Source organism: Engraulis encrasicolus, chromosome 12, assembly GCF_034702125.1.
Source record: "Engraulis encrasicolus isolate BLACKSEA-1 chromosome 12, IST_EnEncr_1.0, whole genome shotgun sequence".
Taxonomy (NCBI): domain Eukaryota; kingdom Metazoa; phylum Chordata; class Actinopteri; order Clupeiformes; family Engraulidae; genus Engraulis; species Engraulis encrasicolus.
Genome location: NC_085868.1, coordinates 51837628 through 51855127, shown reverse-complemented (window position 1 = coordinate 51855127; position 17500 = coordinate 51837628). Strand labels below are relative to the sequence as shown.

The window sequence follows — 17500 nt, the reverse complement described above, 5'->3', positions numbered from 1 at the left end:
TGTTAACTTGCTGCACACTTAATTGCCCCTTTTGGGGACAATAAAATTGAAAAATTGAATTAAATTGTATTTGCGCGTTCAGTTGTGTGTGTGAGGGCGTGTGTGTGTGTGTGTGTGTGTGTGTGTGTGTGTGTGTGTGTGTGTGTGTGTGTGTGTGTGTGTGTGTGTGTGTGTGTGTGTGTGTGTGTGTGTGTGTGTGTGTGTGTGTGTGTGTGTGTGTGTGTGTGTGTGTGTGTGTGTGTGTGTGTGTGTGTGTGTTCACACCTGTGTCTGTATACCTTACCTCCACACATACGCAGGTGGGCTCCCCCTTCTCAGAGACAGCACACTCTCGACCTGCTCCGCAGAATACATTGGCACACACCTGAGACTTCTTCCATACCTCCTGAAAACGAAAACAATCAAAGGCAAAACGAAAGAAAACATTAGTGACCTACACCTACAATATATATTTTTAAATGTACATTATGTACAGTACATAGACTGGAAAATCAGACTACAACATGAAATGTATACGGTAGTCTAGGCTTGCATCATAGTCATGGCCTAGGGGTTAGGGAGTTGGTCGTAGGTCTACAGTAGGTTAAGCCTGGCTCAAACTACACGACTATCGCGCCGATTCTCGGCTGAAAACCCCCCTTACGACAATCGCTGGAACGTTACCCCCCAGGACCATCGCAAGCGATTGTCGGGGAAGATTTCCTCGTCGTGAGCGACATTCTAAGATAGAACTTTGGCAGCTCAAAGAGTCGCCGATCGCAAATCGTAGACATCAAACAGTGTTTGATATTTGCGACTGGAAATAGAACGTCGGGCATTGTCTCGGTGGCTGCGAGCAGCGACAAGATTGACAGTTGCGATTCTCTTCTAGTGTGCGGTGCACCCCGACGCCAAAATCGGACACACAATCGCTAGTCGTGTAGTTTGAGCCTGGCTTTAGGGGACTGAAGGTTTGAATCCCACCTGTATTCTCCCTCCATAGCATAGCTCCCTACATAGCTGAAGTGCTAAGTTACTAGGCTCTGTACCACTGGTTCATAATTTTCGTAGATTCTGCCGTCTGGTCAAATAGTGTTGAAAAAATAAATGCCACGGGTATGAAGCTATAAGGCTGAGTTGGTTAGCCTCGTAAGATTGACCTTGGTGTCCTCTACATTAATGTGATTATCAAACACTAATGAGACGCTTCACAGATTCAAAACTAGAAAGAGCGTTGTAATTAGAGGACAGAGCCAGGCCAGCTACTGTAATCCCTATGGTGCAATACTAGACCAACACACCAGGCAAATTACATAGTCTGCCGGCAGGGTTTGGTCTACATTACTTGGCATGTGTAGAGTGTACTCAAAACACAATTTTGTTGTCAAATTTATTTGTCAATGACAATAAAAAAGCTCTTGATTCTAATTGCAACACCAATAGTATGGTATTACATACGTAGTTGAAGCTACTGAAATCCCTATGGTGCAACACTAGACCAAAAGCATTGTCTTCCGGTAGTGTTAAATGCTCCCACAGATTTAATGGCATGACGTTTCGGACTAACCGTCCTTCATCACAGTTATGCCATTAAATCTTTGGGAGCATTTAACAGTGCTGCAGACCTTTCTTGTATTTTCTTTTCAGTTATCTTATTTTTGGTCCAGCACCTGTGCCACTGATCTGTGTCTTCCGGTAGTGTTTGGTCTATGACTAAGCTATTGTAACACACCGAAATACTCAATGTTAATACTCAGTGTTAAACATGAACAGCTCCAAGTAGCCTCTTCTGGCATGTCTATGCACAGCTTTGCCAGTAGATGGCGAAAAAGTTTAACTTTTTCAGTTCAGGAGCGACCAAGGAAATTGGTGTGGGGGGACATTTCCCAGTAGATAATAAAACAAACATTTAAAAAGTTCTTCAGTTAATCCATACTGTAGATGAATGGTTCTCAAAAGCATTTTCATTTCAAGACCAAATGAACTCTGTACAAGTGGTTTGAAGCAATCCTAGCTAAATGAGCCTGGGTTATCAGAACACGATCTAAACAATACCACCTCTTAGCCTGTTGTAATATTTATTCTTGAACCTAAACTTCTTTCGTCCACTACAGTAAATATTTGCGGTGTGAATCATCCTTGTAAATCGGGGATTGTACCTCATAGGGCATTAAAGGACTGCAAGTAAATAAGTAGGGTCTAATATACTCAATTTAGTCATGAAGGGTCTAAACTCTTCAGAGAGAGAGAGAGAGAGAGAGAGAGAGAGAGAGAGAGAGAGAGAGAGAGAGAGAGAGAGAGAGAGAGGAGAGGGAGAGAGATAAAGAGAAAGAGAGAGAGAGAGACAGAGGGAGAGAGAGAGAGAGAGATGATGCACATACAGGGATACAGAGTAGACGTGTACGTGTCTCAGTGGGCTGCTCTTTTATTTCCTGTCCAGAATGGAACACTTATTTCACACTTTTACACACTCGTGCAAACACACACCACCCACTCACCCATACACACACACACACAAAGAGATACACACACACACACACACACACACACACACACACACACACACACACACACACACACACACACACACACACAGACACAGACACACACACACACACACACACACACACACAACACACACACACACACACACGCACGCACACACACACACACACACACACACACACACACACACACACACACACACACACACACACACACACACTGCTGCTGTGTCCTCCAGATGGGCCGTGGCTGTTCAGCTCTGACCCCCAGTAAAAGCTGCAGCCAGCGCCACTTACCATGACAATGCCACACTCCATGCCTTCACAGCGGCCTCACACACACACACACACACACACACACACACACACACACACACATATGCACGCACACACACACACTCACACTCACAGACACACACACACACACACACACACACACACACACACACACACACACACACACACACACACACACACATATGCACGCACACACACACACGCACGCGCGCACGCACGCACGCACACACACATAGACACGCAAACACTAATGCATACACACGCACACACACACACACACACACCGTGCCCTCACACTGGCCTCACACACACACACACACACACACACACACACACACACACACACACACACACACACACACACACACACACACACACACACACACACACACACACACACACTTGTGCACAGGCAGACGGCGTGCAGACAAAGACGCACAATCACACACAGACAGACAGATGTACAGAGAGAGAGAGAGAGAGAGAGAGAGAGAGAGAGAGAGAGAGAGAAAGAGAGAAAGAGAAAGAGAGAGAGAGAGAGAGAGAGAGAGAGAGAGAAACACACAGACAGACAATGTGCTCACAAAGATACACAAACAAACAGAGACATCTAGACCTAAGGTCGGCAGATGGTCAGTAACAAAGTGAGTACTCGTAGACTTACAACAATGGATAAATGTCAACACACACACACACACACACGGACACACTCCTACACTTTTTTCTCTTAGTTTCACATCACACTCCTACTCTCTTTCTTTCTCTGGCGTTCACCATGCGACACTACACGTGGGCTTTGTTTTTAAATACAATCTAAAACAGCTTTTCTCAAAGCACTCCCTTACCCGTGCCCAAGACAAGCCACGCAACCCCAACCCAAACTTCTACACATGAAGAGTTCAGATGCAAAACCCCCTAAGTGCCTTTTCAGAAAATAATCTTAATTCATTTTTATTTAATACAAAACTATCAAAATTGAATATTTTTTTATTTTATTTACATAATATAACTATTTATATGTATTATCAAGTACATGAATGTAAACCAAACCAACAATGGGGTTCTCTACAAATATAGAAGTGCAGGTCTTCAGAAATGGAGTTAGGGGGTTTTGCATCTGAACTCTTCACATGTATACGCACTAAAAAATGATGTAAGTGATCAAGCCTAATTACAATGATTCTTGCTTGCGACATTAATCAATAGGCCTACCTTAATTACTTTACATGGGGACCAAAATATATTTTAACTTGGTTTTGATTTGGCCTAGTTATAATGTTCACAACCAGAATTAATCAATAGGCCTACCTTAATTACTTTACATGGGGACCAAAATATATTTTAACTTGGTTTTGATTTGGCCTAGTTATAATGTTCACAATCAGACATTAATCAATAGGCCCACCTTAATTACTTTACATGGGGACCAAAATATATTTTAACTTGGTTTTGATTTGGCCTAGTTATAATGTTCACAACCAGACATTAATCAATAGGCCTACCTTAATTACTTTACATGGGGACCAAAATATATTTTAACTTGGTTTTGATTTGGCCTAGTTATAATGTTCACAACCAGACATTAATCAATAGGCCTACCTTAATTACTTTACATGGGGACCAAAATATATTTTAACTTGGTTTTGATTTGGCCTAGTTATAATGTTCACAACCAGACATTAATCAATAGGCCTACCTTAATGACTTAAAATGGGGACGAAAATATATTTTAACTTGGTTTTGATTTGGCCTAGTTATAATGTTCACAACCAGACATTAATCAATAGGCCTACCTTAATTACTTTACATGGGGACCAAAATATATTTTAACTTGGTTTTGATTTGGCCTAGTTATAATGTTCACAACCAGAATTTTGGTCACAACCTCAACACAAGCAAAATTCTGCGCACCCCTTGAAATCTCTAGCACATCCCCAGGGGGTTCCCGCACCCCATGTTAAGAACCACTGATCTAAAACAGTGCCTATTTGCCATTTGTAATATTTATCCTTGAACCTAAACTCCAGTAAATATTTGCAGCGTGAATCACACATAAATCAGGGCTTCTACCCATTAAATTAGGCATTAGAGAGCTACAAGCAAATTGAAGGGCTAAAACTCTTCAGAAAGAGAGAGAGAGAGAGAGAGAGAGAGAGAGAGAGAGAGAGAGAGAGAGAGAGAGAGAGAGAGAGAGAGAGAGAGAGAGAGAGAGAGAGAGGGAGAGAAAGATAGAGAGAGAGAGAGAGAGAGAGAGAGAGAGAGAGAGAGAGTTGAGAGAGAGGGGGGGGAGGCGGGAGAGAGAGATAATATGAGAGAGACACAAAAAAGGGAGAAATAGGGGAAGAGAAGAAAATAGAGAAAGTGAGTTGGGGAGGAAGAAAGGGGCGGGAGGAGGAAAAGAAAGAGGGAGATACCTTGGGTTGGCAGATGGTCACTGTCTGACCAAGTGAGTAGTAGACTGACAACAATGGAGAAATGTCAACACACACACACGGACACACCCCTACACTCTTGTTCTCTCTTAGTTTCACACTCTACACTCCTTCTGTCTCTAACTTTCACACTATATACACTTTGTCTTTCTCTTAGTTACACTATGCATCACTACACGTGGGGTTTGTTTTTAATCAGTTCAATGGGGGACTTGTCAGGTTAAAGTTCAAAGATCCATGCACAGCATCTAGGTGCTGGTAAACGCAGGAGTATACAAACCTAATGATTCACAGATTTGATGATGATGATGCACATGTGTTGTTTGCGCTGAATAAAACAGCAACAACAACAAAAACAACAACTGTGCGATTTATTTTTCCTTTTGAAGTTTGGGGGACTTGTCATGTCAATAAAAGACATTTTAATCATCATATAAGAGTGCCTTGGTCAAGAGATAGGTAGTAGTTCTCACCATCATCTACAACAAAAGGAGCATCCCAACCCAAAAAAGCTGACCTATTTTACTGGATTATTCTCCAAACTAAAATAACTCCCACCCACTCTGGTTTGGCCTACCCAAAATGTCTGCCCCCTAACCTCCATAGCTTTGACAGCAGCTAAGCGTTGCAATAAATTCTCCATAAAGGCTAATAAAACAGCCCAGGGAGAGGAAGATAAGAGGCCGGGCACAGGAAGTCAGGATCACCATGGTAACACAGTGTTTATACAAGTTTCCTTGCCCATAAACACGTCGCTAAGCTGTCTCGTCAAACCGTCAAACCAGAGCCCATGAAATTTGAGAGGCCCCTATAGTTATCATAGCCAGGAAAATGAAACACATATGCTACCACTACACACCATTAAATAACATTTAGCTGACGCTTTTAAAAAAATCCAAAGTAACTTATACAGCTATTTTAACACGCCATTATAAATTAGCAGTTACCAGAATGGCAATGACCAAGTTGTAATGTATAACTAAAGGCCCCATGCACTGTCATAGTAGTGTAGTATAGCAGTTAACTTTCAATGTCTATTACAGCGTGCCACAGGAGGTACGGCGTGCACTAAGGGGCTACCTACAGGGTATTGGTCAGAGTCCCTGAAGCAGAGTAGGGTTAGGTAGCATAAGAACACATGATGAGACCAAGGGAGCGGTTGTTCAAAAAAGGTTGAGAACCACAAAATAGAGCCACAATGCCACCAGACTACAGAGAGGAAACCCATAACCACATTACAGAGGAACGGTTGCATTGACCTTCTGGTCAGCCAAATCAGTCTTTTTGTCATATTGCGAGGGCTAAAAAGCTGTCCAACTTTTATGGGATTATATTTTTACTACTATTTCAGCAAAGCTGAAAGTCAATATCTACTTCTACCCTCTTCTAAATTACACCTGTTTTTGATTAATATGTTAATTATAGTAGGCAACGTCAGGTAAATAAGTAAATGTCACCCCCGCGCCCTGTGTCCTTCATGGTGGGTGACAGGTTTGAATTTCCCACAGCACCAATAGAAAACATGGAACAGGAAACATGGAACACCATTATCTGATCAAACAAATTTGTGCTAAAAAGATAAAAGTGGGCATTGGCTTCAATTTTATTTGGCTGATAAAAGGCCGGAAAAATAAATATCCAGGTGAAGTTAGACCAATGTTTCTCAGCGGTGGCTCTACACAAGGGGCGTTTGGGAGGCCTAGGGAGTGTTGAGAAGGATACAACTGAGAGAAGTGGGGCTCAGTTGCTATTGGGGAGCAATTTTATTTTTTAGTATGTTGGGGGGGGGGGGGGGGGATAGGCAGACTTATGGTGAAGTCTAGGGGGTGTTGGGAGGCTTTAGATGAGGTCAATGGGGCGGTTGTTCAAAAAAGGTTAAGAACCACTGAGTTAGACTTACAAACATATACATTGAAGTATTTTGCTGTAACTTCTACCCTAGCTGAAATGGAATAAGAAAGTAAAATATCTCAACAAAGCTGGAAGTCAGAAAGTACCAATATCTACTGCACCCCTTTTTGAATCATCTGTTTGCTCCAATATGTTAACGTGAGGTAAACAAAAAAACTGTGCCCCCCACCCTGTGTCCTTCATGATGGACAGGGCAGGACTGGTCATCTGGCAAACAGGGCATTTTCCCGGTGGGCCAATAGTCCTCAGGGGCTGATGCTGTTGTTTTGTAGTTGCTTTTGTTGTTTGTGGGGAAGTACATTGGATCATCTTTAAAGGTACACTGTGCAAGATGTTTTAGTTGTTTATTTCTAGAATTCATACCCATTCACTAATGTTACCTTATTCATGAATACTTACCACCACCATCCAATTTTAAGTATTCATTATGACATGAAAAAATGCATTTTTCATACGAAAGATCTTCTCCATGGTCCGCCATTTTGAATTTCCAGAAATAGCCTTTTAGCTGCAAAAATGACTGTACTTGGGCCATACTAGAAAATATTACTTTATTACTTAGTAAACTTTCATGAAAAGATCACATTTGGCCAGTTTCAATGAACAGCATAGTTGCATACCTTTTTTGACCATTTCCTGCACAGTGTATCTTTAAAGAAAACAGTGGACTGAGCTAACCATAATATTGTAGAGAAAAGGGGGGCTGTGTGAGGTGCTGGTCTATGCCAAAAATGCCCAGGTTTTTATCCCAGACCAGCCCTGATGGTGGGTGACAGGTTTGAATTTCCCACAACATCCACAGCTTTTAAAAACATGGAACACTGCTATCTGACCAAACAGATAGAGTGCTAAAAAGATAGCAATGGGTATTCGGTTCATTGCAGCTGAAGGCAATTGCGTAAAGCGCAACGAATACAAATAAAAAGAGACTGCTGATGTAGTGCCAGTCTCACAATTCAACATCTCTCTGTTGCTGTATTGTACTGCCACTACCACCACAGCTGTTGCCGAAAGACTCGTTAGGATGAGGGCTGCCATCACACTGCTGGTGCTGCTTTTCTCCATGTGTGGAGCTCAGACTAGGAGCACCCAGACTGAAGTCCAGCCAGAAAGCCAGGACACTGGGGCTGCTGATTCTACTGAAGTCTCTACCCAGCTGGACATCTACGCTGAGCTGAAGGAGCTCAGGGACATGGTGGTGGAGCAGAGAGTCATTCTGAACTCCACTCAAGACGAGCTGAAGAAAATGGAGGCCGAAAACGCGGCGGTGAAAGAACGTCTGGTGGCCAGCGAGACCAAGGTCCAGGCTCTGGAGAGGTTGGCTCTTGACATACCCAGGGTGGCATTCTCCGCAGGCTTGACCAGCTCTGGACACATAAAGGCAGGGAGTGCTGATTTAAACTTGGTGTTCGATAATGTTGTTATAAATGTTGGAAAGGCCTACGACACTCAGACCGGTGTCTTCACCGCTCCAGTCAGGGGAGTCTACTACTTCAGATACAACGCAATGGATGTGGAAAGAAAAGGCTGGACGTCCATCAGAATGCTTAAGAATGGAAAGCAGGTCATGTTTAACTCTCGCTACGATGATAATGGCCAACGCATCCATAACTCCAATGGCCTGACTCTGCAGCTGGAGATGGGAGACACAGTTAACCTGCAACTCCATGCGAACGACCGTGTTTATGATGATGGCCAAAACTACACTAACTTCAGTGGCTTCCTGCTCTTTACTCTCTGAAGTGGTTAAGTAACATGATGGTATGACATACATAAATGTGAAATACCGTATGTCATTATGTCATGAAATAAAGCAATTGCATATTGATCTTGTGTTGTGTTGAGTAATTTGTGACTTGAAATTTGTGACGGAATAGACAATTTCTTCCATAATATCACAATGCCACCACACCTCAATGCGTCACCTTGGTGTCACTAAGGACAGATTAATTATCTTTTTTTGCAGTTGCGGTTAAACTGACTAAATTGTGTTAACTTAAAAAAAAAACATACTTACTGAATTTGTGTATGTGTGAACACGGGATGCAATTATATTCATAATAAAGTGAAGTGAAGTCAAATTTATTTCTATTGCGCATTTCATACTCAGGTGCAAATCAATGTGCTTCATATAAAAATAAAGGTAAAAGAAAGGAAACAAAAAGTGTTAGAGTTAGAGAAAAGGAAAACATTACAAATAGAACATTAAATTATCAGAATAAAAACAAATATTTCATTACAGTCAGAGAAAATGAAGACATTAAATAATTAGTACAAAAATAAGAAAGATTAAAAACAAATAAATTAGGGATGTTGGAAGGCATCTGAAAATAGCTTAGTTTTGGGTCTACATTTAAAACTTTTAATGGTGGGTGCATTTTTAGTAGGGGTGGGTATTTGATTCGGTGTGCATCACGATACATATGCCACGATGTGATACTGTCATGCATTGTTATACATGTATTATTGTGATGCATTGCAATATTTACTTCATTAATTACATTTTTTCCACCTATGCCACCATTTCACAAAAATGTTAACTATGAAAATCTTAACTATGAACAATTACTGTTAACTATGAAAACTATGATAGTTTATGTAGAATAGGTCGTAAAAGGCTAATAATAACGTTTCAAATAATGATGATATGATTTAAATCTTGGAATTACTGTCACATCATATCATGTGGTTGTTCTCTGGACTGAAAGGTAGCAGAACTTTGAAAGGGCATATCGCGATACTGGAGCCTTGCATCGCGATAGAGTATCTTCACTCCGTATCACGATTAATCAAAATTCGATTCAATATCGTCACAGCCCTAATTTTGAATATCATTAGGAAGCTGGTTCCAGCACTTTGTTAAATAATATTACAGTAAGTCAGTAATTACTACTTTAAAATGAATGTAAAATTCAACAGTGTGCAAAACAGCTATTTAATCCCGCCCTGTGATCACTTGTGGCTTGATGCTAATGCTCCCATATAAGCTTTGCTAATGCTCCTATATAAGCTATGCTAATAATTCTGATACCAATAAATGTAAGTACTGAAAACACGGAGAAGAAAATGATATGCGCATTCACAAATAATGCTTGGAAATACAGCATATATGTGAAAATCAAAAAAGGGTGGACTGATCCTTTAACCCTTATGTTGTGTGCGGGTCATTTTTGACCCGGTTTCAAGTTTTAGTTAGTAAAAAAACACACTTTCCTTTATTTTCTTGGAATGAGGCTTCATATAATCCTCAGTCACAATCATTTCAACACAAAAACATATGTTTGATCATTTTAGTAAATTTTAAAGGTCTAAAAAAAAAAGTTACTTCTATGGTGTTCGGGGGTCAAAATTGACCCGGTATAGAGTTTTGGTTGTTTTATGCATTTCTGAAAAGCTGTTGGTTGCCCTTTGTCTTCAGTTTGGTGATTTATGGTGAGGAAAATATATTTCTTGCCTGAACTTTTTTTTTGCCAGCTTTTTGATATTACAAATCCAATATGGCCGCCGGACAGTCCCATACACTACAATATGTCATATCTCCTGTTGTGAAAGGAGTACAGATGTATTTCTGGTGTCTACTCATATGTTTTCATGGTCATGGAATCCATTTCTGCACTATATAATGAGATTTTTTGCACATTTGTTTGCAAAATACATTTTTGCACATTATTTTTTCCAAAAAACGTATCAAAAATTCATAATGGCACCCAAACCTGTAGAACTGGTCTTATACTTTCCATAAAGTTGATGTGGCAATGACATAATGGTCCATGTTCATAGCATAGGGGATTCAGATGAATAGTGTGACTTTTTTCAAGTTCATTGAGGTGTTCATTTCCAATACCTTTGCATTAGATTGGCGGAATAGCTGTGACTCTGACAGAATTGTTATTTTGTATATTTACCACACTAAAATCATATAAATATTGAAAAACACCAAGTCAACATATTTAAACATTAATTTTATGCACTGAAAAACTAATTTAGTTGGTAGCTATAAATCTCTTTGGGTTGGTTTGGACCCGAACACCACAAATGCCACTCTTGATGATATTTTTAATATTAGAGAAAAACTAATAAAATAAATGTGGGGATTGTTGTACTCTCATATCAGCTGTAATACATGGACAACATAATCACTAATTGTATCACTTTGGGAGGTATTAATAGTGAATTTATGCAGATTTTGATAGTTTTGGTCATCAAAAACGATTTGCATAATGTAAGATAAAAGATCTTTAAAGTCAAAAAGATGAATACATCAAGTAATATTTCCATGGATATGAATACATACCAAGTTAGCCATGAGATGAAAAACAATATTTGATGATAACTACTGTTTTTAGGTATTTTATAGCTGAGTTTTGTAATCACGGGTCAAAAATGACCCGAACACCACAGGTGTATGCAGCTTACGAACACAACACAAGGGTTAAGGCGAGTGTCTCAGATGAATCGAAAGGTAGGTTAGCCTGCAGCTACAGCCGGATTTTACAAAGAAAGCATTAGAGTTGGAATTAGTGTTGTTAAAATATGCATGTTTTATATAAACTCATCCTCGTGACAGCTGAAATCGCGGTTGGATACAAAGGTCTATTCTGGTCACGTTTGCTGTGCTGTGAAGTCATAGGCCTGCCCATTGTTGCAGTAACAACATTCTACAAAGCCACAAGATTCTACAGGGCTTGCAGGAGGCATTGTTGCATCGAATATAACTTTTGGGTAGCCCAGAACTTCTGGGTCATGACAGCACCTCAGCTGCAGCTGAAAGACTGATGCATGCTGTTAGGATGAGGACTACCATCACACTGCTGGTGCTGGTGTTCTCCATGTGTGGAGCTCAGACTCGTCGCACCCGGGCTGAAGTCCAGACAGAGAGCCAGAGCACTGGGGTTGCTGATGCTGCTGCTGCTGCTGCAGCTGATGCTGTGGCCTTTAAGCGAGTGGACATCTATACAGAGCTGAACGAACTACGGGAAATGGTGGAATCCACTCAAGACGAGCTGAAGAAAATGGAGGCTGAAAACGCGGCGGTGAGGGAACGTCTGGTGGCCAGCGAGACCAAGGTGCAGGCTCTGGAGAGGTTGGCTCTTGCGCAAGAGGCACGGATTTCTGCCAGTGAAGACATGGTGGTGGAGCAGAGAGTCATTCTGAACTCCACTCAAGACGAGCTGAAGAAAATGGAGGCCGAAAACGCGGCGGTGAAAGAACGTCTGGTGACCAGCGAGACCAAGGTGGAGGCTCTGGAGACACGGATTTCTGCCGGTGAGGATGAAGTGGAGAAACTTACAATGATGACGGCAGCACAAGATGCAGAGCTGGCAGCACTGAAGACCAGACTGGCAGCCACTGAGACGGAAGTGGTCAATCTGGAAGAGAAGATTAAACACACACCCAAGGTGGCATTCTCAGCAGGCCTCACCAATCCAGGACACGTAGAGGCCGGCAACACTGACTTGGACTTGGTGTTCAGTAGAATCATTACAAATGTTGGACAGGCGTACAGCTCTCTCACCGGTGTCTTCAGAGCTCCAGTGAAGGGAGTCTACTACTTTAGATTCACTGCAATGGATGTGAGAAGAACAGGCTGGATGACCATCATAATGCTTAAGAATGGACAGCAGGTCATGGCTAACTGTGAGTATGATGACAATGACCAGCATCTCCACAACTCCAATGGCCTGACTCTGCTGCTGGAGGTGGGAGACACAGTTAACCTGCAGCTGCATGCTGGCAGCAGGGTCTTTGATGACGGCCATGACTCCACCAACTTCAGTGGCTTCCTGCTCTTTACTCTCTGAGGTGCAGGTTAACATGATGGTATGACATGGAGATGAAATATGCCTCTCTGAAGTGGTTATGATATTATGAATGTGTAATATGTCATTATCATCATGAAATAAAGCAATTACATACTGATCGTGTTGTGTTGTGTTGAGTCATGTGTAACGGTACATTGTGAAAAAAATACCAGCTGCCTCAGAATTCCAAGTTAATATTATTCTTGTTGTGTTGAGCTTTGAATTGCAGCTTTGAGTTCACATAACACACACAACTCTAAAACACACTTACAATAAAGAGTTAACTTACAACAAAGATTTAAATTAACTTGGGACTCTGAGGCAGCTGGCAAAATTTCAAGTTAAGCCATGCTGTTGTCATTGCAGTGTATATGTGTATAAATGAACTATATAGGTTATCATGACTTATCACTGATCATTTTTTCACAATATATATGTCAACTGTGAGTATGATGACAATGACCAGCATCTCCACAACTCCAATGGCCTGACTCTGCTGCTGGAGGTGGGAGACACAGTTAACCTGCAGCTGCATGCTGGCAGCAGGGTCTTTGATGACGGCCATGACTCCACCAACTTCAGTGGCTTCCTGCTCTTTACTCTCTGAAGTGGTTATGATATTATGAATGTGTAATATGTCGTTATCATCATGAAATAAAGCAATTATTACACACTGATCTTGTTGTGTTGGGTTGTGTTCAGTAATTTGTAATGATATAGACAGCTTCTTCCGTAGAATTGCAATGACACCACACCTCAATGTTCCAAATAGTTCAGGTAGGCCTTTGTTTAACGTTTTCGCTCCTGAATCCGTTCCGCCACAAAAATTTTGTTCCTGAACCGGTTCAGAACGCAAAATATCGTTCGTTCTTATCGTTCCCGGAAGTGTTTTGCGGGCCTGGCAAGAGGAAAAATCCAGCGCTCTATAGTCTATATCATTATTCACAGTTGTAGTCAAACTGACTAAATTGTCTAAGCTAAAAAAAAAATGGTACTAAATTTACATTCGTGTGAACACATTATTTTGTATGGGTTACTGTGGCGTAGTGTGCTACTGAACCTGACAATGAAGTCAGATAACAAACAATGTCCATGCCGGGCTCGAATCCAGCCTGGGTCATTTTCCAACCCTACCGAATATCTCTTTCCCATTTGCTTCCTGTCTGCTCTCTAAAAAAATGTTAATTCAAATTTCCAAATGGGGATGTTGTGGCCCAGTGTGTTAATGCACCAGTCCAAACCACATACAGGCTACTGCATCATCCATGGGGACCCAGGTTCGAATCTGTACTGGGTCATTTCCCAACTCTACCGCATCTCTCTCTACCATTTGTTTACTTTGTGCTTTCTCTAAAAAATGTTTTAAGGGCCTGACCACATAATTGACATGCGCCATCCATGAGGACCCAGGTTCGAATTTGGACTAGGTCATTTATTTCCCAACTCTTCTCCCACTACTTCCCTGTATCTCGTCACTGCACTATCATAATAAAGACAAAAGTCCAATATACATATGAACAATAAGTAATATTCAATATTTTACAGTCACATTTTTTTAGTTTATCTATTTTTTGTTTTATGTGTTATATTGAGAACATTTTGTAAAAATCCTTTTGCTGATTATGTGACAGACAGAATGGGTTCACTGAGTGCCAACACACACACACACACACACACACACACACACACACACACACACACACACACACACACACACACACACACACACACACACACACACACACACACACACGCGCGCGCGACACACACAGCGCTCTAGTGCAGTGTTTTCCAACCGGGTGTGCCATGAGACTTCATCCAGGGGGCCGCAGACACAAGGCTGACATGACATTTTAACCTGTTAAGACCTGCTCCCTGTTATACATTTGCTCTTACCATAACGGCAATGACCAAGTCATACTTTCTTACTAAAAGGCTCTGTGCACTGTCATAGTAGTGTAGTACTGTGGTGGTTAAAGGGGTATGCCACTATTTTGGGGCTGAATACAGTTAAAATCGTTGCCCTGGCTTTATATTATTGTTCATGTTAGGCGTTGTCTTGTTTTAAGAAGGGAGTAAGTATCTAAGCTAGTGAGAGTCAATGCTACAGTGATCCATTGACTTTCACTAGCTTAGCACATACTCCCTCTTTTAACTTGTCTTAAAAGCAAGACAACGCCTAACATGAAAAATAAGACACTTTACCACCTTTATAACGCGGCCAACTATTTTAACTGTATTAAGACCCAATATAGTGGCATACCCCTTTAAGGCTTTCAAGCAACTATTAGAGTGTTCCACTAGGGGAACAGCACTAGGCATCATGAGGCTACACACATGGTATGCATTGTTGGTCTCTTCAGGGCAGGGGTGTCGTTCAGGGGGGTAAAGTATGACTGAGTCACCAGGGCCCCCTGTATCTAGGGGGCCCACACACAGTCCGATTCATGTAGCTATATGGCTGAAGGGGGTCCATTGGAGTTGATTGTCCATAGGGCCCATAATTTGCTGCTACGCCCCTGCTTCAGAGACAGTGGTTATGCTAATCTGAAATGATAATCTACATTAAAAAGGAGATGGACTAGGGTGCCTTGACATTTTTCATTCATATAGCCTAAAGGGGTTCAGTGAGAGAAAAAAAGGTTGAGGAACATAGAATGGAATGCTATGGAATGCTGCCCCCTAGAGGTGAAGGGTGAGGGGTGAAAGGTCACGGGAGGTCAAGGGTGAGCACAGATGGCCGTATGTCTATCGCTGAGCCAGCTGCCGCAGGTGCAGACATGCAGACTCTGCCGTCTCCGAGGGACGGAGGGTGTGTGTGTGTGTGTGTGTGTGTGTGTGTGTGTGTGTGTGTGTGTGTGTGTGTGTGTGTGTGTGTTGGCACTCAGTGAACCCATTCTGTCTGTCACATAATCAGCAAAAGCCTAGATAGGAAGTTAGCCCAAGCCATCAGTAGCTTTGCCAAGAAAGGAGATCAAAATAACAGAATTCTCCTTGTAAGCTGCACTTGTTGTAATTTAATTTGATTTTTAATTTTGTACATTTTTGCAAAGTACCTGCCAAAGCAATGTTCAAGAAGATTCCCTGGTGTTTTACAAAATTGTATCAAAATAAAATAACGTAAAAATAAATTAAGTAAAAAACTGATTTCAAAATATTACATATTTGTTTATAAGTATATTGGACATATGTGTTTATTAGGATAGGGCAGTGAAATATAATATCATCGTATGTTCACACATGTAAGTGATTTTTTTTTTTTTTTGCTAAAACAAATAAAAAATCTGATTTGGCTAACCTGATGGTCACCAAGATTACATCCAATTCTACAACTGCACTTGCGTGTAATGTGGTTGCAAGTGTCCTCTTTGCAATGTGGTTATGTATCTTCTTTGTGCTGTGGTTGTACAGTGACTATGGAAGAAGTCTGTTTATATCAATACAAATGACCCAACACAACATCAGTATGTAATTGCTTTATTTAATTATGATAATGACATATTTCACATGTATGTATGTCGTACCATCATGATAACCGCTTCAGACAGTAAATAGCAGGAATCCACTGAAGTTGGAGTAGTTATTATTGCCATCATCATAAACACGGTCGCCTGCATAGAGTTGCAGGTTAACTGTGTCTCCCACCTCCAGCTGCAGAGTCAGGCCACTGGAGCCGTTGATACGTCGCCCATTATTATCACGCACAGAGTTATGCAGGGCCAACTGCCCATTCTTCAGCATCATGACGGATATCCCGCCTGATCTATTTACATCCATTATATTGAATCGGAAGTAGTAGACTCCCCTGACTGGAGCGGTGAAGATGCCGCTAACAGAGCTGTAGGCCTGTCCAACATTTGTTATGATCCTACTGAACACCAAGTTCATGTGAGTATTCCCTGCCTGAATGTGACCTGAGCTGGTCAGGCCTGCTGAGAATGCCACCTTGGGTGTGTCTGTAATCTTCTCCTCCACATTTGCTATGTCAGTTTCGGTGGCTGCCAGTCGGGTCTTCAGTGCTGCCAGCTCTGCCTCTTGTGCTGTCGTCACCATTGTAAGTTTCTCGACTTTATCTTCACTGGTAGAAATCCGTGCCTCTTGCGCAACAGTCAGCCTCTCCAGAGCCTCCACCTTGGTCTCGCTGGCCACCAGACGTTCTTTCACTGCTGCGTTTTCAGCCTCCATTATCTTCAGCTCATCTTGAGTGGATTTCAGAATGACTCTCAGCTCCACCACCATCTCTCGGAGCACCTTCAGCTCAGCGTAGATGTCCAGCTGGGTAGAGACTTGAGCAGCAGCAGTAGCCCCAGTGCTCTGGCTCTCTGGCTGAACGTTGGTGCTCCGAGTCTGAGCGCCATACACGGAGAACAGCAGCACCAGCAGTGTGATGTAGGCCCTCATCCTCACAACACACTACGGTCTTTCAGCTGCAGCTGTGGTTATAGTCGTAGTCGTAGTCGTAGTCGTAGTAGTAGCAGAACAGCACAGCAAAGATATTGTGTGTGTGTGTGACTGTCACTCCTGCAGCAGCCCCTTTTTTTATTTGTATTCATTGTGCGTTATGCAATAATACCCA

At 41.8% G+C, this 17500-nt stretch overlaps 1 protein-coding gene across 1 annotated transcript in view; it reads right to left on the bottom strand.

Annotated features, from left to right (window-relative positions):
- Positions 1–17500, bottom strand: part of LOC134459592 (follistatin-related protein 1-like) — a 32230-nt gene that overhangs the window by 4056 nt on the left and 10674 nt on the right. Inside the window, exon 3 of the mRNA XM_063211943.1 lies at positions 284–385. Within this exon, the coding sequence (XP_063068013.1) occupies positions 284–385 (102 nt within the window). The remainder of the gene's footprint in view (positions 1–283; positions 386–17500) is intronic.